This window comes from Mesoplodon mirus, assembly GCF_964341445.2.
Source record: "Mesoplodon mirus genome assembly, chromosome: 19".
NCBI lineage: Eukaryota > Metazoa > Chordata > Mammalia > Artiodactyla > Ziphiidae > Mesoplodon > Mesoplodon mirus.
This window is the reverse complement of record NC_138995.1, coordinates 59,314,279-59,334,408: the sequence shown is the minus strand read 5'-3', so window position 1 is coordinate 59,334,408 and position 20,130 is coordinate 59,314,279. Positions and strand designations below refer to the sequence as shown.

Here is a 20,130-nt window from a genome sequence, read left to right as displayed (position 1 = left end):
CTCTGCAGCTCAAAAAACACATCAAAACCCACCCACAGCCCAACCCTCTTGGTTTAGGTGGGTGGGCGTGGTGGACACCTGGTGTTTAGATCCAGGAGAAGCTGACTTTGAGTCCTAGTTCTGCTACTTTGCAGCTGTGAGACTGAGGGCAAATGACTTTACCTCAGTGAACCTCCATTCCCTCGGCTGTAAACCATCAAATATGAAGAAGGAAGGCAGGGACGTGTGGTTGATAATCTCCATGTGACAGGATTTCCACAAGGATTAAAGGAGATCGTGACCTCAGAGTGTTTAGCACAGGGTCCAGTGAATACTAGGCACTTAACAAATACTGGATCCCCCCCTTTTGCCTTATTAGAAACCTGCCCTGGATGGCACTTTGTCAGAGTCAGAGATGGGATCAGCCTTGTATTGTTTGGAAGAAGAGGGGAGGAGTTGATTGGCTTTGGTCTTTAGGTATGCATGTTAAATCTTAAGGCTAACCACTAAAAGGAGAGAAAATACATAAATCCTAAGATGGTAAATGGGGGAAATGGAATAAGAAACTCGATCTTTGCAAAAGGTCATAGGAAAGGGGAATGAATAGCCTGCAAAAAAAAAATCAGGACAAATAGAAAGCGTGAAAAAACATAGGAAGAATAATTCCAAATAGATTAGTAATTACAATAAATGTAAACAAACTAAACTTCCTGTCAAAAGACAGAGATTTTCAGACTGAATTAAAAACAAAATCCAAGAGACATACCTAAAACATAAAGACAGAAAGGATGAAAGCAAAAATGATGGCAAACACTAACCTAAAGAAAGCTGGTGTGTCTTTAATAATATCAGACACATGGACTTTAAGGCCAAAAGAAGAATAAGTTGGAAACAGAACCAAAAACAGAACACTGGTGCTCTTTCAGCTCCAAGTTCTGTCACTGAGGATTTCAACATTTTGGGTGCAGTCACCCAGGCCAAAAGCCATGCAGGCACATTGACTCACACAGTGGGTACTCTCCAAATATGAGCCTTGTCCATTCTGAAGTCCGCCATAAACTAGGCCTTGACCTGAGTGCAGGGAATGCAGAAATGATTCAGATGGAGTCTCTACTCATGAAGACTCACAGCCTAGACAAGGAGACAGATGCACTGAACCAGTGTGATAAGGGTCTGATAAGAGAATGCCTGCGGGGCTTCCCTGGTGGCGCAGTGGTTAAGAATCCACCTGCCAATGCAGGAGACATGGGTTCGAGCTCTGGTCTGGGAAGATCCCGCATGCTGCGGAGCAACTAAGCTCGTGCGCCACAACTACTGAGCCTGCACTGTAGCACCTGCTCGCCGCAACTAGAGAAAAGCCCGCATGTCAAAGACCCGATGCAGCCAAAAATAAATAAATAAATATATGAGAATGCCTGTGATGAGTCAGTGAACAGGAAGCCAAAGAGAGCCTCCTGGCAGAAAGCAATTGGAACATCCCAGAGAACTAGGAGGAAGATGGCATTCCAGGCAGAGGGCACAGCCGGTGCAAAGGCAGAGAGGCTGAGCAGAGCATGGTGAGCGTATAGAAGCCCATACATCTCCCTGTGGCTGGAGCAGAGGGGAGGCCAGGGGGCCAGGCCCTGCAGAGCCTCTGACACCAGGCTGAGGGTCATAGGGAGCCATGGGAGGGCTGTGAGCAGGGATTTGGCAGGGGAAGAAACTGGAAGCCCAGAGGCAGGACAATTGTTAATGATCATTATCAGCTGCATCAACAACTTAAAAATACGTATTATTGCCTGCTTGCCGTGTCCCAAGCATTCACTATCTTGTCCAAGCCTCACAATAACCCTGCAGGACCTGTGAGGAAAGCGGGCTCAGAGACGTCAGGACACTCAGCCAAGTTCACACAGCTGGTCAACAGCAAAGCCGAGATTCAGACCCAGCCCTGACTCCACTCCCCCCCGCCCACTAGGCTACTCCCCAGTCACCCTGCAGAGAGGAGGAGGGAGAAAAGACTGGAATCCTGTTAAAAATAAAGGGACTCACTATTTTAAGCAGTCCTACAGCACATCCTCAATAAAACCAGACTTCCCTTCTCAGCAACACCCCCGTCCTGCTTATTCCCAAGTGCATCATTCAAGTGACTGGCGGGGGGACCCCACCCGCTTTGGGAGTGCCCCTGCATCTCCCTTCACACACCCCCTTCTCATCGCAACTGGGACAAAGCACGTGGAGCAGCCACAGCCTCGGGCTCTGCCAGGACGCACCTTATGGACATGGTGTCGTTTCAGTTGCTTTCTCCAGAGGATCAGGGAGACCTGGGCTGGACTCCCAGCTGCAGTCTTCCCACTCCCCCCGGGGAGGGTGAGCAGCCCTGCTGAGTCGCCTGACCTCACTGAGCCTCGGCTCCTGATCTCTGAAACAGGGCACGACGCTGGCCTGTGTGCTGCCCAGGTTCAAACCCCTCGTCAAGTAACCTCACTGAGTGGTTCCTTCTGTGAAAGTGAGCTAACCACACCTGCCCTGCAGGGCTGGTGGGGACAAGCTGAGCTGACGGATGGGGACACCCAGCCCAGAGCCTGGCACTCATCACTGCAGCCCAGATGCCACCTGCGCGTGCCAAGCCTTGTGGTGAGCGAATCTCACCGATTACCTCGCATCCTCGAAACAGCTCTGCAGGGCTGACATTACAACGCCCTTCCACAGAGGATGGTCCTCCTCCATTTGCCCCTTCAGAACTCCTTTATCCCCGTTCAATAAATAAGCGATGGATGGATGAGTGTGAGACGTTTGGGCTGGGTCCAAGGGAGTGAGCAGGGGTTTTCAAGGTGGATGAAAAGGGAAGGGAATTCTGAGCAGAGGGAAGAGTGTATGCCAAGGGGGAGTGCCTGTGAGATAGCTCCAAGGAGCTGATACTGGCTGAAGTGTCGCCAGAGTGAGGGCTGCAAGTGAGGGGAGCCTACAGGCCAGGCCAAGCGGGGCTTCCAAGTCAGGCTGAATTTCCCTGGAGGGCACTGGGGAGCCACAGAGGGCTCTAGAGGAAAGCAGAGGCAGGGCCAGCTCTGGGTGTGGCAAGGCCCTGGAGATGAACTTGAGGGGAGAGACTGGAGGCCAGGCAGTTTGAGGCCTGAGCTGGACCGTGGGGACAGAGAAGAAGATGAAACATTCAAAAGGATTAGAACCAGCAGGCATGCTGGCTGACCAACCCTAACAAGAGGAGGCTGTGGACAGTGCAGGGGGCTCTAGGCTGCAGGCCCGCTTTCCATTGGGAAGGCAGGCTGGAGGGGCCGCGCTGAGAACAGGGACCCCGGGAGGAGCGGGGGCAGGGTGGGGCATGCAGATGGGTTTGCTGGGAACTGGGGAGCCCCTGGAACTACATGTGACTCAGACCAGGCAAGGGGGCGACTCCAACACCTGGGCCAGCAATCCCTTTGTTCTCAATTTGTCCGTCCAAACCCTCAGGTCTGACCTTCAGACTTCATTCTCTCCCTAGCGATTAGTAATGCCTGGATCCTCTTATTATTATTATTACCACTATTATTATTATTACTACTATTATTAATAGAAACAGCAACTAGAGGCCTGCTTGGTGCTTTGCCAGCGTTCCCCGGGGCAGTGATAAAAGGCAGCCTGAGGGCTTCCCTGGTGGCGCAGTGGTTGAGAGTCCGCCTGCCGATGCAGGGGACACGGGTTCGTGCCCCGGTCCGGGAAGATCCCACATGCCGCGGAGCGGCTGGGCCCATGAGCCATGGCCGCTGAGCCTGTGCGTCCGGAGCCTGTGCTCCGCAACGGGAGAGGCCACAACAGTGAGAGGCCCGCGTACCGCCAAAAAAATTAAAAAAGGCAGCCTGCGAGAAGGGTTCTCGGGTTATTATATTTGGGAAACTCGAGAGTCGAGCAAAGCAAAGGGGCCCGACAGTTTTGATCAGGAAAGCTCTTTGCTGTGCTGTTGTTTAGAACCTCACGGGATGGGCAGGCAGCAAGAGAACACGGTGGGAGGCAAGGGGCTGGGCTCTTCCTGGGGTCCCTCAGAGGAGGAAACCAAGGCTCCAGCGGCCCACGCAGCAGAGCTGGGGCTCCAGGGCCCGAGGGCTGTCAGGCCAAGACTCTCCGGCCCCCCCTTCTCACCGCACACAGACACGGCCGCATCGGCCACACCGCCGGCAGGCTGCAGAGACCCCAGACCAGCCCTCGTGATCCTCGTCCAGTTCTAAAGATTAGCCGTGTTCGCTGCCAGAAATGATAGGGGGCGGAAGCATGTTAAGGAAAATAAAACACTGACCTTGTCAATTCCATCTCAACATCAGAAAGGAGGCGTAGCCCCGGGGAGGGATTCTAGGTGGCCACGGAAGTCAGGTTTTAGAAGCATACTCATGATTCGGGAAAACGCTCACAATATACTGTTATCGAGGGGAAATGCAGGACCTGCTGCCGAGGGCGTGGACTGTGAAACACACATCGGACCCCTGAAGACTTAGTGGGAAAAGAGAGTAAAATATCTCATTTGTAAGTTTCCCTCTTGGTTACATGTTGAAATCATATTTTGGACCTATTGGGCTAATCAATTATTAAAATTGGTTTCATCTGTCTTGGTTTTTTTTTAATGTAGCCTCTAGGAAATTTAAAATTAAACAGGTAGCTGGTGTCATATTTCTGTTGGATCGTGCTGGCAGAAATGGTGGCTGTTATTGTCTTATGATGATAACTGTACCAGGAATATTATTTTCCTTATGCTGGGTGCCTCCCAGGTAGAGTCTTTTCTTAAAGTTTTTACAGTGTTTTTCTACTTAAAAATAATTTTGGGGACTTCCCTGGCGGTCCAGTGGTTAAAACTCTGCACTTCCACTTCAGGGGCACGGGTTCGACCCCTGGTCGGGGAACTAGGATCCCACATGCCGTGCAGCACAGCCAAAAAAAAAAAAAGTAATTTTTGTTCATTAAAGAAAAAAATAACTTGAGTTAAAATTGCCCATAATCCTCATCAGCTGGAGTTCAGCACTAAGAAGTGATTAGGGCATTTCCTTGCAGTCTTGTCTTGGTGCATATACGCAGATACCTAATTCCTCAGCTGCTTTTTTTAGTTCTACAAAGTGACAAGCACACGGTATGCTACCTAGAGTTCACCATTATCCCCTTAATATTATAATGCAAGTGTTTCCATGGCGTTAACTAGGCTTCAGAAACGCTATCTGATGGCTGCATGGTCTTCTGTGCCTCAGTGAACCTGGCTCAGTGATCAGTGGGAAGAATCTGGTAAGATTCTGCCTTCCATGCCCAGCCCAACACTGCCCCTTCTGTGGTGCATCAGCCTCAGCCCTGAGAGGTGGCAGCCAAGTTCAGGGATTAAGAGCCGTGACTCTGGAGCCAGACAAGCTCGGTCCAATCCCAGATCTGCCAGCCCCTCCTGTGCATCCCTGGGCAAGTCACTGCACCTCTCTGTGCCTCCATCTCCTCCCGCTTAGATGGAGATAATTCTTAATCCCTCATGTGAAACACTTGAGGCTAGTTGAGTTTGGGCATCTGATATTAGAAAGGTATTAATATACAGCATAGATTTTTACAGCACCCCCAGTGGATCTTACACCCCTTATCAAATCTGGGTATGTTTCTAGAGTGGAATCTTTGAATAGTCACATGAGTGGGATCAATAAAAGCTTTAAACAGCTTCACATGAGTTCTGATCAGGTTTGGTGCCAAAGTTATGAGAAATGTGGTTTTCAGAGCTCTGTGGATTTCAGAGTTGTGTGTATTGAATAAGCACCTATCTCACAGGACAGTTTGGAGGATTGAGTTGTTGGCTCTAAAGCACTTTGAACAGCGTCTGGCACCCAAGAAGTGCCCGATGCATGTTAGCTGCTGGCATAACTATTTTTAATCTTTTTTTTTTTTTGGCCATGCCACATGGCTTGTGGGATTTTAGTTCCCCAACCAGGGATCGAACCCAGGTCCTCCACAGGGAGAGCGCAGAGTCCTAACTACTGGACTGCCAGGGAGTTCCCTATTTTTAATCTTTTTGATTGAGGTGTAATTTACATAGAATAAAATGCCTCTCATGTTATGGGTACAGTTGGGGGAGTTTTGTTTTCTTTTTAATATTTATTTATTTGGCCCCGTCAGGTCTTAGTTGCATCATGCGGGCTCTTCGTCGCGGCACGTGGGCTTCTCTCTAGTTGTAATGCGCTGCGGACTTAGTTGGAGCACGGGCTTATCTTCCCCACGGCATGTGGGATCTTATTTCCCCTACCAGGGGTCGAATCCACATCCCCTGCATTGGAAGGTGGATTCTTAACCACTGGACCACCAGGGAAGTCCCCAGTTTGGGGAGTTTTGACAGTTACATTCACCCTTGTAGGCACCACCCCAACTAGGGACATTTCTGTCAGCCCGGAAAGTTCTCTCGTGCCCCTTCCCAGACTGTCCTCCCCCTGCCTCAACACACACACACACACACACACACAGACACACACACACACACGCTTGTGGAATGGACAGGGTCCTACGGCACGTGCTCCTTTGCATCTGGCTGCTTTCGCTCAACCTGACGCCCGTGAGATCCATCCAAGTCATTGTGTGGAAAGTTCATTCCCTGTCATTGCTGAGCCATAGTGTTCCATCCTACAGACATAGAGCGTCGGTCCTTCACCTGCTGCCGGACACTGGGTCATTTCCGGCTTAGTCTGTAATGAACACAGATGCTGCAAGCACCCGTCACAGGCCTCTGGATGGATATCTGCTGTCATTTCTCTTGGGGAAATACTCAGGAGTAGAATGGCCAGGTCCTGTGTAACTAACTCTCTGTTTAACTTTATAAGAAACCATCAAACTGCTTTCCACAGTGAGCTCATGGTCTTACAGCAAAGGTGGAGAGACGGGGAGGCTCAGCACCCTCACCAGCACTCAAAACTCTGTGATCCAGACAGACATAGAGAACAGACGCGTGGTTGCCAAGGGCGAGGGGGGAGGGGGGAGGGTTGGAGTGGGAGTTCGGTATTAGCAGATGCAAAGTATTATATATAGAATGGATAAACAACAAGGTCTTACCGTATAGCACAGAGAACTATATTCAATATCCTGTGATAAACCATCATGGAAAAGAATATGAAAAAGAATGTGTATATATATTCTTTTTCATATATGAATATGTACATATATTTTCATATATGTATAACTGAATCACTTTGCTTTACATTAGAAATTAACATTAAAGCAACTATACTTTAGGGACTCCCCTGGCGGTCCAGTGGTTAGGAGTCCGCGCTTCCACCGCAGGGGACACGGGTTCGATTCCTGGTTGGGGAACTAAGACCCCGCTAGCCACAGGGCGCGGCCAAAAAATAGATAAATAAATAAATAAACTATACTTTAATAAAATAATTTTTTTTAAAAACCCTCTGTGTTCACTTGGGACTGTTCCAGGTTTCTTTTTCCAGCCCTTAGCTTGGGTTAGAAAAATGGATGGGCGTGTAAGCGGACAATGCATTACTTCTACCGTACAGGAAATCTAAGCTCATTGAAACCTGCTTTGCATTTTGGGGGTAAATTTTTCTAGATGAACATTACTTTTTAATCCATTTATGTGTGTGTGTTTGTCAAGAAATAAAAGAATCATACACCGAAAAAAAAAAAAAAACAACCCTCTGTGGTCGACGCCATTAGGATCAGTATCACTGATGGTGTCGCCCCTTCCCGACCCCAGGTGATCCGGACAGACACATTCAAGCACCTGCGGCACCTGGAGATCCTGCAGCTGAGTAAGAACCTGGTGCGCAAGATCGAGGTGGGCGCCTTCAATGGGCTGCCCAGCCTCAACACCCTGGAGCTGTTCGACAACCGGCTGACGACGGTGCCCACGCAGGCCTTCGAGTACCTGTCCAAGCTGCGGGAGCTCTGGCTGCGGAACAACCCCATCGAGAGCATCCCGTCGTACGCCTTCAACCGCGTGCCCTCGCTGCGCCGCCTCGACCTGGGCGAGCTCAAGCGGCTGGAGTACATCTCCGAGGCAGCCTTCGAGGGCCTGGTGAACCTGCGCTACCTCAACCTGGGCATGTGCAACCTCAAGGACATCCCCAACCTGACGGCCCTGGTGCGCCTGGAGGAGCTGGAGCTGTCAGGCAACCGGCTGGACCTGATCCGCCCGGGCTCCTTCCAGGGCCTGACCAGCCTGCGCAAGCTGTGGCTGATGCACGCCCAGGTGGCCACCATAGAGCGCAATGCCTTCGACGACCTCAAGTCGCTGGAGGAGCTCAACCTGTCCCACAACAACCTGATGTCGCTGCCCCACGACCTCTTCACGCCCCTGCACCGCCTCGAGCGCGTCCACCTGAACCACAACCCCTGGCACTGCAACTGCGACGTGCTCTGGCTGAGCTGGTGGCTCAAGGAGACGGTGCCCAGCAACACGACGTGCTGCGCGCGCTGCCACGCGCCCGCCGGCCTCAAGGGGCGCTACATCGGCGAGCTGGACCAGTCGCACTTCACCTGCTACGCGCCCGTCATCGTGGAGCCGCCCACGGACCTCAACGTTACCGAGGGCATGGCCGCCGAGCTCAAGTGCCGCACGGGCACGTCCATGACCTCCGTCAACTGGCTGACGCCCAACGGCACCCTCATGACCCACGGCTCCTACCGCGTGCGCATCTCCGTCCTGCACGACGGCACGCTCAACTTCACCAACGTCACCGTGCAGGACACGGGCCAGTACACCTGCATGGTGACGAACTCGGCCGGCAACACCACCGCCTCGGCCACGCTCAATGTCTCGGCCGTGGACCCCGTGGCGGCTGGAGGCGCCGGGGGCGGCCTCGGGGGCGGGGGCGGCGGCGGGGGCAGCGGCGGCTACACCTACTTCACCACGGTGACGGTGGAGACCCTGGAAACGCAGCCCGGAGAGGAGGCCCTGCAGCCGCGGGGTACCGAGAAGGAGCCGCCGGGGCCCACGACGGACGGCGTCTGGGGCGGGGGCCGGCCGGGGGAGGCGGCCGGCCCGGCCTCGTCGTCCACCACGGCGCCCGCCCCGCGCTCCTCGCGCCCCACGGAGAAGGCGTTCACGGTGCCCATAACGGACGTGACGGAGAACGCCCTCAAGGACCTGGACGACGTTATGAAGACCACCAAGATCATCATCGGCTGCTTCGTGGCCATCACGTTCATGGCCGCCGTGATGCTCGTGGCCTTCTACAAGCTGCGCAGGCAGCACCAGCTGCACAAGCACCACGGGCCCACGCGCACAGTGGAGATCATCAACGTGGAGGACGAGCTGCCCGCCGCCTCCGCCGTGTCCGTGGCCGCCGCCGCCGCTGTGGCCGGCGGGGGCGGCGGGGGCGGGGACAGCCACCTGGCCCTGCCCGCCCTGGAGCGCGACCACATCAACCACCACCACTACGTGGCGGCCGCCTTCAAGGCGCACTACAGCAGCAACCCCGGTGGCGGGGGCTGCGGGGGCAAGGGTCCGCCCGGCCTCAACTCCATCCACGAACCTCTGCTCTTCAAGAGTGGCTCCAAGGAGAACGTGCAAGAGACGCAAATCTGAAGCCTCCGGGCTGCCGGGCAGGGGGGGCCCCCCGGGGCGGGGCCGGACCGGGACCCTCCCCCCAGCCCCAGCCCCGCCCAGGGAAGGTCGGGGCAGGCAGCTCGGGTTCCCACCCGCGTCCGCACCCCAGGGCAGCTCGCCCCAGCGAGGACAGTGCGGGGCTCCGGGAATGGACCCCCCGGGGTTCCGGCCTCGCCCCCCTCCCCGGCCGCGGGAGGGGACGCAGGACGGGAGTGGCCGGAACCCTCCGCTTTTCCTCCTCGCTCTCCCGACCAACTGCTCCCGGCCCTCCGCCTTCCGGGGGAGAGAGGAGCTTTTTTCAGGGGTGTCCTCTCCCCTCATCCCCAACAGCCCTCCTTTTACGATTCATTTTTTGCAGTTTGACGCCTGTCCCCACCCACCCCCACCCCCCGCCCTCTAAACTGAAGAGACAGCCACGTCGTCAGAGCCTCCCGAGCCCCTGGCCCTGCCCTGGGGGAGACCATTCCCGGCCCCTGGTCCCCATTAGCCGGGGGCGGGGCGGCCTCAGCCCGCTCCCCACCGTTGCCCCCAGCCCTCTCCTGCCCCACAGACTCTTTTGATACTGAAGGGAGGTTTGCGTCAACGACTACCTGCTCTGTAATTACTTTAAAAAAAAAAAAAAAAAAAAACACGGAAAAGTAAAAAAAATTTTTTTTTTGGTTTTGAAAGCATGGAGGAGAGAGAAAAGAAAGGGAACATGGGTGGGCAGTAGAATGAGAAGATGGAAAACTCCAGGCCCCAACTGGAAGGTCAGTGGGAGAGCCGACACCTCTGAGTGGTCTTAGGCCCCCACCCTTTCACCTCCGAGGCCCTAGAGAGGGGCTTGGTCACCCAGCATGCCTGGCATTTGTGTTTATTCTGCCTGCACCCCTTTTGAGGCATGTGCTGGGGTCCTCTCCCCCAACCTCCCACCTCACAGCAGAAACCTAGGGGGCCTATCTCCTGGGGCTGCCGTTACAAGGTACCACAGACTGGGTGGCTCAGAACGACAGAAATTTAGTGTCTCAGTTCTAGAGTCCAAGATCAATGTGTGGGCAGGGCCGTGCTCCCACTAGAACCTGTAGGGGAGGGTCCTCTGCCTCTTCCAGCTTCTGGTCGCCTCAGATGTTCCTTGACTGGTGGCAATGTCACCCCAGTCTCCACAGGGCGTTCTCCCTTGTCTCCACAGCACCTTCCCTCCGTGCATGTGTGTCTCTGTGTCCAAATTTCCCCTCTTTATAAGTCATATTGGATTGGAAACCACCCTACTCTCCAGTACAACCTCATCCTGGTCATCTGCAAAGACCCTATTTCCAAATAAGTTCACATCCACAGGTCGTGGAGGTGAGGACGCAATTCATCCCATCTCAGAGCCAAACCAGAGAGGGTCCCATTCAAGACACTGCCGCGCGGAGAAAGCGGGTCACGTTGAAGGGGGGGCAAGGAGTGAGCTGGGTGGGGGAGGGGGAGAGGCGTGCTCGAGCTGGGGCCAGCGGAGCAGGAGGGGCTGCACTTCGGTCTTGTCAGCAGCAGGAGGCAGAGCCCAGGCCCAGGAAGTGGAGGAGGGGGGCTGCCTGCAGCTCAGGAGGGCAGCTCACACGCAGAGCCCTCGGAGAGACAAAAGCCAGCGAGTGGGAGCAAATGCCAGCGGTCGGCCGGGCCACTGGGCAGGTGTTGGTACGGCTGGGACAGGCCAAGGTACCAGCGTTGCCGCCTCCAGAGGACCAGGCCCCCGCCCCAGGGCCGCCGTTTCGTGCTGTCTAGACAGAGGCCAGTGGAAGCAGGATGAGGCACTGCTCTGGGCAGACATAGCTGTGGACACACAGGGCTGGGCCCCCGGGAGCAGCTCTCGCCTCAGCCCCATTTTCCCCTCGGCCCAGACTGGCCCGCGTACAGGGCAGGCCTGGCGCATGCGCAGGACGGCCAGGCCCCGTGGAGTCCACGACTGAAGGTGGAGCGGGCAGGAAGCCCCCACGACCCCACCGGGGCCCTGTGTCCTCTGAGAGGGCCTGGACCGGGTCCATGCGCCTGGCCCTGCGCCTCCTCCCTGCCTGTTTCTGCCCCACAGCATCTTATCTCCCCCCACCGCCCCCACCTGGAGCTCTTAAAGCAAATTCTTCCCTTATCACCCGTGGCAGCTGCCTCTGCTGCGACGTGTCTGGGGTCCCAGGCCCTATCTGTCTGGCCTGTCTGCTTGGGACTCTCCTCTAGTGCGACGCCTGGCTCCCCCTCGCTCCCGCTTTCATGCTCTCTTTCTCTCTGTCGTCCTCTTTCAGGACCCCAGATCCTGGTTGCCATGGTAGCACTGCAGCGGGTACCAGGTGGTGGGGGGGGCAGGGAGCCGACACTGCCGCAGTCTCCGCCATTTCCGATGCCAGGCACCCGCGAGGCGCCGTGGCTGGGGCTCATTGGGGGGGGCCCTCGGCGCCTCCACAGGCCTCGCAGGCTTCTCCTTGGCCATGGGAGGTGGGGAGAGCGGAGGGATGGGCATGGGAGTGAGAATATAAGGGGGCCAAAGAGGGGTGGCTGGTGGCATCGTGGCCGGGGGAGGGGAGGATAAAAGGTGAGAAGTCAAGGTGAACAGAAGGATGGTCAGGCTGGAGGGAGGGAGGTTCGAGGAGGGGCCGGGGGAAGGGACCCCTCCATGGGAGCTGGTGGGGTTGGGGGCCACTGAGGCTAGGATGAGCCCAACTCCAGCTCCTGCAGTCTTGTGGGGAGAGGGGCATGACCAGGCCAGGCCTCCCTCGGACCTTGGGGGAGATGAGGGCCTGGCTGGAGACAGAATGGCAGCCAGCCCAGAGGAGGCAGGGGCGGCAGCTGGAGGGATGGAGATGCGGGAAAAGGTGGAGAGACAGCGATGGGAGTGAGAGAGATCTGAGATGGAGACAGAACCAAGGGAGGAAAACACTGGAGGAGGAATGCTGATGAAACACGGGTGCCAAGGCATGGGGGGGGTGGGGGGAGCGGCCACAGGGTGGGGACTGGAAACACAGGAGCAAGGGGACAGACAGAGCCCAGAGTCCCCATCACCATCTCCTCTCTCTTGCTCCCAACCCTCTCTACCCCAACCCAAGCAGGATGCAGTTTCCATGACAACCTGGCCGGCCAGAAAGGGGGGCAGGGGACTGCAGAGGAAATTTTCCACATCAGCAGGAAAAGGATGTGATGCAGAGAAGGAATGGGCTGCATACATGGTGGGGGGGCGCCACACAGGGCCCTGGAACCCCAAAACATCTCACCCACTGCCTCCCAGGATTCTCATCCTGCCCCCAGGTGGCGCCCCCCACACCCCCACCTCTGGGCCACAGCGGGGGAGGGGGAGGGTTCCAGAGAGGCTCAAGGGTCAAATGTCCAAAGTTCAGCTGCTGCCCAAACCTCGTGTGTGGGGTGAGGTGGGGGGATGGGAGGCAGCAAGCAGCTGCAGAGCTCAGACCGCAGGCCACCAAATCCAAGGGCATGGCTCTCAACACGGTCCCGAGGAAGGTGGGGATAGTGGGCTACGGCCGCCTCGGTGAGTCCTTGACTGTCTGGGGCTTCCTCCCCAGGCCCCTTTCTAGAGCCTCAAAAGCCCCTGTGTCCTCCACAAACATACTTTTCTTCTGTGTCTTTATCTGTGGCCTGGCTGCCTCTGTCTGCACAAGTGTCTTCCACTCCTCACCGCGGGGCTCCAGCCCCCTCAGGATCTCCGTCCTCCCCTTTCCGAGTCTCTGCCCCCACCTAAGTTTTTGTGTCCCCCGACTCTGGGTCAATGTACTCCCTCCCTCACCTCTGTCCCCCTCTCTCTGAGTCTCCTTCCCTCTCCCCAGGACAGTCCCTGGTCTCCCACTTGCTGACTCAGGGACCAGAGCTGGGCCTAGAACTTGTTTTTGTCTGGAACCGTGACGCAGGACGAATGGCGGGGAGTGTGCCCGCTACCCTTCAGCTCCAGGACCTTGCTGCCCTCGGGGAGAGGTCAGTGACCTCGCCGTGGCAGGGTGGGACTCTCTGAAGCTCCTGTTCTGGCCCCCCTTAGGTGCTGTGTGCTCTCACGTGATTCCCTTACCCTCTCTGGACCTTGGTTCGCCCAAATGTGAAATAGGACAAGCCTCTGTCCTATTTCCCTTCCCAGGCCAGCGTGAAGAGTGACAGGCCTCCATAGACTCAGGGAATCTGGGGAGGGGAGGTCTAATACCTCTTCAAGGCCCTCGCTGCCTCTCTCCCCTCTCCCAGGCACCCTGACCTTGTGGTGGAAGTGGCCCATCCCAAAATAATCCACGAATCTGGGGCAGAAATCCTGCGCTATGCCAATCTCCTGGTGAGCTCTGTGTCTTCCGCCTTGGCATCACCCCGCCCTAAAGTGGGATCCATCTCCTGACCTCAGCCCCTCCCTACCTTCATCTGCCCCAGGTGGGATCCCCCTCAGCCCTGGCTGACCAGGCCACAGAGCGGCAGCTCCTGGAGGCCTCGCATCGCTGGGGCCACACTGTGTTCGTGGCCCGGGGGGCCCTCTGGGGCACTGAGGACATCGCCAGATTGGACGAAGCCGGGGGCCTCCAGGTGAGGGCCTGCTGGGCTCCCTGGGAACCGGAGGGGGCCAACAGAGACCCCCAGTCCCCCCGACTCTGGCTCTCACTTCCAGAGCCTCCGTGTCACCATGGCCACACACCCTGATGGCTTCCGGCTTGAGGGACCCCTGGCTACGGCGCACAGCCCTGGGCCTCGCACTGTGCTCTATGAAGGCCCTGTCCGCGGGCTCTGCCCCCTTGCCCCCCGAAACTCCAACACCATGGCTGCCGCTGCCCTGGCCGCCCCCAGCCTGGGCTTCGACCGTGTGATCGGGGTGCTTGTGGCCGATTTCAGGTGAGCGAAGCTGAGCGTGGGTCTGGGCTGGGGCCGGGCCAGCCGGACTGACCACCTTGCTTGCCCCAGCCTCAAGGACGTGCATGTGGTGGATGTGGAGCTGAGCGGACCCCCGGGCCCCAGAGGCCGAAGCTTTGCTGTGCACACCCGCAGAGAGAACCCCAGCGAGCCAGGCGCTGTCACCGGCTCTGCCACCATCACCACCTTCTGGCGCAGCCTCCTGGGTGCGGCCACACTCCTCCCCGGCGCTCCTCTCCCCAAGCCCTGGGCTCTTGTGCTCTGCAGAGCTTGGGTCTCAGGCTCTCTGAGTCTGCAGTTCTGATTCTGTCTCTATCGATTGATCTTTATCCCTGAGTCTCCTTAACCTTCTACTCCACGACGCTGAATCTTTATAGATCCCTGTCTCTGTCCAAGTCTCCTCTCTCCGAGCCTCCGTGTCCCCCTCTCTCTGGGACTCTAGCATGTGAGTCTCTGTCTCTGTCCCTCTATCTCTGGAATTTGGTCCCTCTCTCTGGGTCTCAGTCCCTCCCTCTAGGTCTCCACCTTGGTCTGTCCCTTCTTCCAGGTGTCTGTCACTCCTTCTCTGTCTCAGCCTTTCATTCCCCGTATCTCCTCCACAGGCTGCTGCCACCTGCCCTCCAAGCCGGGGATCCATCTCTGCTAAGAAGCCTCCTCCTTCCCAAGAGGACATCCTCATCTCATTATTTACCTCCCACCGCCACCGTCCCGCTGCTGCCTCAGTATCCCCAGACCTCCCTCCTGTCTCAGTAAATATTGGAGGCTCTTCTCCCTGCGTAGTCTGCTGACTGATCACTTGTTTCCCTTCTGTGACGTCACGCTTTGTCTTCACACTAGGCATGATGTCATCGCAGGGAGCGGGCATACAGAGTAGCAACACCCCTGGAAGCTATCGCGAGAGCCTATTCACTACATTTCCCAGAATCCTTCGAGTAGCAGGGGGCGTGGAAGTGCGCGAAGGAGAGGGTCGCCTCAGGGCACATTTCCGGTTCTCACCGCGGGGACCGACGGAAGTTGTAGTCCCGCGTTCTCGGGAGCGAGAGCGGACTTCCGGGCCACGCTGCCCAGGCGTTCCGTGCGGAGCAGGAGCTCTCGCGAGGGTCGCCGGGAGTTGTAGTCCGGCTCGCGGGGGCCGCCGGGAGCTGTAGTCCGTCCCTCCTGCCCAGTCAGCGCGGTGCTGCCCGCCCTGTTCTCGGAGGCCAGAGCTGCCGCCCAGGGGGATGCGGGAGCCCCCGGTTCGGGGGAACAGAGAGGCAGGCGGGGTGAGGGTCGTTGCCAGGCAACGGGCGAGCGCCACGGTTGGGGTACGGGTCGGGGAGAGGGCTCTGTTACTCGGTGTCCGGGAAGGGGGCCCTGTTGCCAGGTGACAGGAAGAGAGAACTCTGTTGGTTAGTGACAGGGGAGGGGAGTCTTCCGTTGCTAGGCGACCAGAAGAGACCCTGTTACCTAGAGACAGGGGAGGAGGCTTCCTCTATTGCTAAGTAACCTGAGGAGAGACTGGTTACCTAGTGGGGTGGGGGGGTGGGGGTCCTCTGCTGCTAGGTAACCAGAGAGGAAGCCTGTTACCTAGGGACAGGGGAGGGGGGTTCTCTGTTGCTAGGTGACCACCATAGGGGACCCTTTCACTTAGGGATGTGGCGGGGGTGGTCCTCTGTTGCTAAGTGAGCAGAAGAGAGAGCTTTTTTCCTAGAAATAGGGGATGGAGGTACTCTCTTGCCAGGAGAGCGCCAGGAGAGCAGTCAGTGGCCCGGTGGCCGCTCAGGCTGCCTGAGCCCCCACTCAATGACGGTGCCCCCAGGGCCTGCTGGCAGGTTCGGCTTCCTGATCCCAGGCCCCTGAGTACCTTTTCCCCCACCCTCACCCCCAAGCAGGAGCCGAGGACGGCATGTCCCAGGCCCCAGGAGCTCAGCCAAGCCCGCCCTCCGTGTACCACGAACGGCAACGCCTGGAGCTCTGTGCCGTCCACGCCCTCAACAACGTCCTGCAGCAGCAGCTCTTCAGCCAGGAGGCTGCCGATGAGATCTGCAAGAGGTGACCATCACCCACCCCAACCCCTGGAGAAGCAGGGCTCACAGAGGTGGGGCAACCCACCTGGGTCTCAGAGCAAGGCAGGGGCGGAGAGAGCCCCGGGGCTTTCTGCTGTCCCATCCCCTGCCTGGGCTGCACTCTGGGACTCAGAGATTGAGAGTGCCTACTGCGCCTGTTCACCCCTCTCGCCTCAGCCCCAGACCAGGTCACATCCTTTTATCTGGATCCTCATCCCCCACTCTCCTCTGGCCTCCCAGCTTCCGGTTTATCTCGTTCAGTCCAGGCTACATAGAGCTCCCGCGATGACCCTGCCCCTCCCCTGCTCCCAGTCCTCCCATGGCTCCCCAGCACCCCTGGCAGGAGTCCCAAGCTCTGCAGTCTGATAACCAAAACCCTGTGTGCTGTGATCCCCACCCGTCTCTGTCGCTTCGTATCTCACTGCTCCCCTCCAAGCAAATTCCTCTCCAGTCCCCGAAAGAGCCCCGCCATGGTGCCTCTGGGCCTTTGCACAGGCTATTCTTTCTGCCTGGCACAGCTTTCTCCTCTTGGCAGCCTGGAATGTTCCTCCTCACTATTCAAACATCACTCCTTTGTCATCTCTCTGCCTGATCCCCCTCCTCTCTGTCCCCACAGCTCTGTCCCCATCATCTCCTAGACCCTCCCCTCAGCCTCCAGTCTCTCCCCTCCAGTCAATTCCCAGCATGATCCTACACCCAGAGATGACCCTTTCTCCCCATCTCCTGCTCACAGCCCTCCCGTGCCCGTGCCCCTGCCCCAGCATCCTCAGGCAAAGTCCCAGCCCCTCAGACTGATTATTTTAGAATGTATTCATCTCCTCTGTCATTCAAAACAGGGATCAATCAACTCTTTCATGGCAAGGCCATGCTGGAGACCCAGAGATGAGTCCGCTACGAGCCCTGCGCTGAGGGAAGCCAGGGAAACAGATACACAGAAAAAGAATACACAACTTTCCCCTCTCCGACCCCGCCCCCTGCCCTGCCCACCAAAGGCCCAGAGACAGAACAAAGGGCCATTGTTCCGAGGAGGCCGAGCCCAGAGGGACAAGCGGTGGCGGGGTGGGTCCCCTGGGCCGGGGGACAGCTGGACGGAAGGCTGGGGGTAGCAGCACAGGAGATGTGGTTGGGGACAGGTGGCTGCAACGGGTGGGATGGGCCTGAAGCCAGGAGGCCAGCAGGGGCCAGATCTGCAAGGCCAGGCTGAAGGGCTGGGGCTCTCCTGGGGTGACGGGGGTGCCAGGAAGGGCCGGGAGCAGGGGCAGGGCCGAGGCAGTGCTGGGCGTAGAAAGAGCCCCCGGGAGGGGGAGGATTGGAAGCTGGGTGAGGGACAGGGCACGCATCCTTGAGGCCAGGGCAGGGAGCGTAAGGGAACAGGAGCAGGGCTTGGGGCTGATGAGTCACGGGGATCGAAGAGAGGGAAGAGTCCCAAGGCTGGGTGACTCACGGACCCTGGGACTCTTTGGCTTTGTTGGGGAGGGCGAGGCCTTTCCAGGGAGCCCCCAACTCAGGAGGCCCTGACCACCTCCCAACCAGGTTGGCCCCAGACTCCCGGCTGAACCCCCATCGCAGCCTCCTGGGCACCGGCAACTATGACGTCAACGTGATCATGGCCGCCCTGCAGGGGCAGGGCCTGGCCGCCGTGTGGTGGGATAGAAGGAGGTGCGACCGAAAGCACTGCGTCCTGTGTGCTGAGCTGGGCACAGTGGGTGCGGTGTGATGGTGGTCAGTGTGGGACAAAGCAGGAGGAGGGGATGGGTGGAAGGTTTGCATGGGTGGACCGGGACGGCTGGCAGACTGAGGGGTTGGGAGGTGGTAGACGGATGACTCGATGGTCAGTGGGATAGGCTGATGGTAACTGGGTGAGGAAGTGCATGGTGAGTGGGTGGCTGGATGTGCTGGGTGGGTGGTTGGGTGATGGGATGAGATGAATGGTTGGGTGGCTGAGTGAATAAAGGATGAATAGTTGGTAGGCAGTGGATGCCAAATAGGCAGTTGGGTCAACGAACGGATAAATGGACGGACACGTGGATGGAAGAATGAATGAAGAGCTGGGTGGATGGTGGAGAAGCCGCTTGGCTGCTGGCCGGCTTCTGGTTGACTGAATCAGCGGGCGGGTGATGAATGGGTGAAGCGTTGATGGGTAGCTGGATGCTGGGCGACTGTTCGATGGCTGGGAGGCCTGGATGGGTGAGTGGGTGGGCAGGTGGTGGATAATGGGTGGATAACAGGTAGAATCGGCAGTAGATGCGTCAGGACCGGATGGGGAGTGGGGTGGGTGCTGGAGTCGTTGGGCGCATAACGGACGGGTAATGGACGGACAGGCAGAGATGGTGGATGGTGAAGGGGGAGTTGCTGGGTGGGGGGTGGCTGACTGGGAGGTCTGGGTGGGGAGGGGGAGCAGGTGAGTGGAAGGAAGCAAGGGGTGGGTCGGTGGAAGAGAGTCCCTGGGTGGGCCCGGGCAGCCATGCTGCCACCAGCCTGGGTCCCCCACACCCGGTAACGCTGGGCCGGCGGGCGCCTGCGGAGGCCGGGCCCTGACCGCGGCGTCCCTGCCCCGCCATGCAGGCCCCTGTCCCAGCTGGCGCTGCCCCGGGTGCTGGGGCTGATCCTGAACCTGCCCTCGCCTGTGTCCCTGGGGCTGCTCTCCCTGCCGCTGCGCCGGCGGCACTGGGTGGCCCTGCGCCAGGTGGACGGCGTCTACTACAACCTGGACTCCAAGCTGCGGGCGCCCGAGGTCCTGGGCAACGAGGATGGTGTCAGGTGAGGGGAGGGGGCGACTCCAGCGCTGGGCGCCAGACCTCCCTCCCCGGGGGGCAACCCCAGGCACCCCCCAGGCCTCAGTCTCCCCGTTTCTCCGCCCAGGGCCTTCCTGGCAGCCGCGCTGGCTCAGGGCCTGTGCGAGGTGCTGCTGGTGGTGACCAAGGAGGTGGAGGAGAAGGGCTCCTGGCTGCGGACAGACTGACCCCCAGGAGGAGGGGACCACGGCCACCCGCCGGCCGTGGCGCCCCGCGCATCCACATCCGGTTCCCGAGCGCCGGGGGAAGGGCCAGGCCCCGCGCACCTCGTGGACCCAGCGGAGGTCCCAGCCCTTCCCCACATCCCCCCCACCCCCCCCAAGCCCCTGCTGCCTCAATAAACCCGATGGATGATTTGCTCCCAGCCTGGCCTGAGTCTCACCGGGGGCCCCTTTCCTTCAGCGACGCTGGTTCATCAGAGAGGCCCAGGCGGGCCTGGCCAGGATCTCTCGGGCCTCAGTTTCCTCATGGGGGTGGGCCCAGGGGAAAACAATGCAAATGCCTGCCCTCTCGAGGCTCCTGGGAGAGACCAGGAGTGAACAGAGAGATGCAGTCCAGGGTGTTTAGGGAGATGAGCCCCAAGGAGAAGGAGAGGGTTTACTTCTTGACTCCCAACTCATCTACCAACTGCAGTCATGGCCCCCAAAGATGCCCAAATCCTCATCCCCGGAACCCGCGCATATGTTCAGATGCGTGGCAAAGGGGAACGAAGGTTGCTAATCCGCTGACCTTAAAATCGGGAAATTATCCTGCATTGTCTGAGTCGGCCCGATGTAATCCCGAGGGCCCTTAAAAGTGAAGCAGGCACGGGATTTCCCTGGTGGTCCAGTGGTTAAGACTCCGCTCTTCGACGGCAGGGGGCATGGGTTCGATCCCTGGTCAATACCACATGCACAGCGGTGCAGCCAAAAAAAAAAAAAAAAAGTGAAGGAGGTGGGAGAAT

At 58.0% G+C, this 20,130-nt stretch overlaps 3 protein-coding genes across 10 annotated transcripts in view; all 3 read left to right on the top strand.

Moving 5' to 3' along the window:
- LRRC4B (leucine rich repeat containing 4B) overlaps positions 1-9,490 on the top strand; it is a gene marked incomplete at its 3' end in the record, with an annotated part of 38,885 nt that extends 29,395 nt beyond the window's left edge. Inside the window, exon 3 of the mRNA XM_082607264.1 lies at positions 7,658-9,490. Within this exon, the coding sequence (XP_082463390.1) occupies positions 7,658-9,490 (1,833 nt within the window). The remainder of the gene's footprint in view (positions 1-7,657) is intronic.
- Positions 9,491-12,894: 3,404 nt separating this feature from the next.
- ASPDH (aspartate dehydrogenase domain containing) lies at positions 12,895-15,267 on the top strand. 2 transcript variants are annotated; one of them, XM_082607500.1, is made up of 7 exons: positions 12,895-13,001; positions 13,297-13,441; positions 13,700-13,784; positions 13,877-14,026; positions 14,399-14,553; positions 14,950-15,096; positions 15,185-15,267. In XM_082607500.1, exons 1-7 carry the CDS (start codon positions 12,947-12,949, stop codon positions 15,219-15,221), a joined length of 774 nt encoding a protein of 257 aa, XP_082463626.1. In that variant the 5' UTR covers positions 12,895-12,946; the 3' UTR covers positions 15,222-15,267. The 2 variants fall into 2 exon arrangements, with proteins under 2 accessions (XP_082463626.1, XP_082463625.1); XM_082607499.1 differs by lacking the exon at positions 15,185-15,267 and adding an exon at positions 14,109-14,329 and having other exon boundaries at positions 14,950-15,118.
- Positions 15,268-15,480: 213 nt separating this feature from the next.
- On the top strand, positions 15,481-19,551 carry JOSD2 (Josephin domain containing 2). Of its 7 annotated transcripts, none has more exons than XM_082607503.1 (5): positions 15,481-15,609; positions 16,219-16,424; positions 17,926-18,051; positions 18,958-19,152; positions 19,255-19,551. In XM_082607503.1, the coding sequence occupies exons 1-5, from the start codon at positions 15,568-15,570 to the stop codon at positions 19,352-19,354; spliced, it is 669 nt and encodes a 222-aa protein (XP_082463629.1). In that variant the 5' UTR covers positions 15,481-15,567; the 3' UTR covers positions 19,355-19,551. The 7 variants fall into 7 exon arrangements, with proteins under 7 accessions (XP_082463629.1, XP_082463628.1, XP_082463633.1 ...); XM_082607502.1 differs by having other exon boundaries at positions 16,216-16,424; XM_082607507.1 differs by having other exon boundaries at positions 15,481-15,651; positions 16,219-16,378.
- Positions 19,552-20,130: the final 579 nt, after the last annotated feature.

Bases quoted from the DNA above. Each gene is read 5' to 3' on its own strand.
- ASPDH (XM_082607499.1), top strand. From the start codon at position 12,947: ATGGCTCTCAACACGGTCCCGAGGAAGGTGGGGATAGTGGGCTACGGC. The intron at 13,002-13,296 runs GTGAGTCCTTGA...CCCTCTCCCCAG, and splicing joins AGTGGGCTACGGCCGCCTCG to GACAGTCCCTGGTCTCCCAC. The intron at 14,330-14,398 runs GTGAGCGAAGCT...TGCTTGCCCCAG, and splicing joins GTGCTTGTGGCCGATTTCAG to CCTCAAGGACGTGCATGTGG.
- JOSD2 (XM_082607501.1), top strand. From the start codon at position 15,568: ATGCGGGAGCCCCCGGTTCGGGGGAACAGAGAGGCAGGCGGGGTGAGG. The intron at 16,425-17,925 runs GTGGGGCAACCC...CCTCCCAACCAG, and splicing joins GAGAAGCAGGGCTCACAGAG to GTTGGCCCCAGACTCCCGGC. The intron at 18,052-18,957 runs GTGCGACCGAAA...CCCGCCATGCAG, and splicing joins GTGTGGTGGGATAGAAGGAG to GCCCCTGTCCCAGCTGGCGC.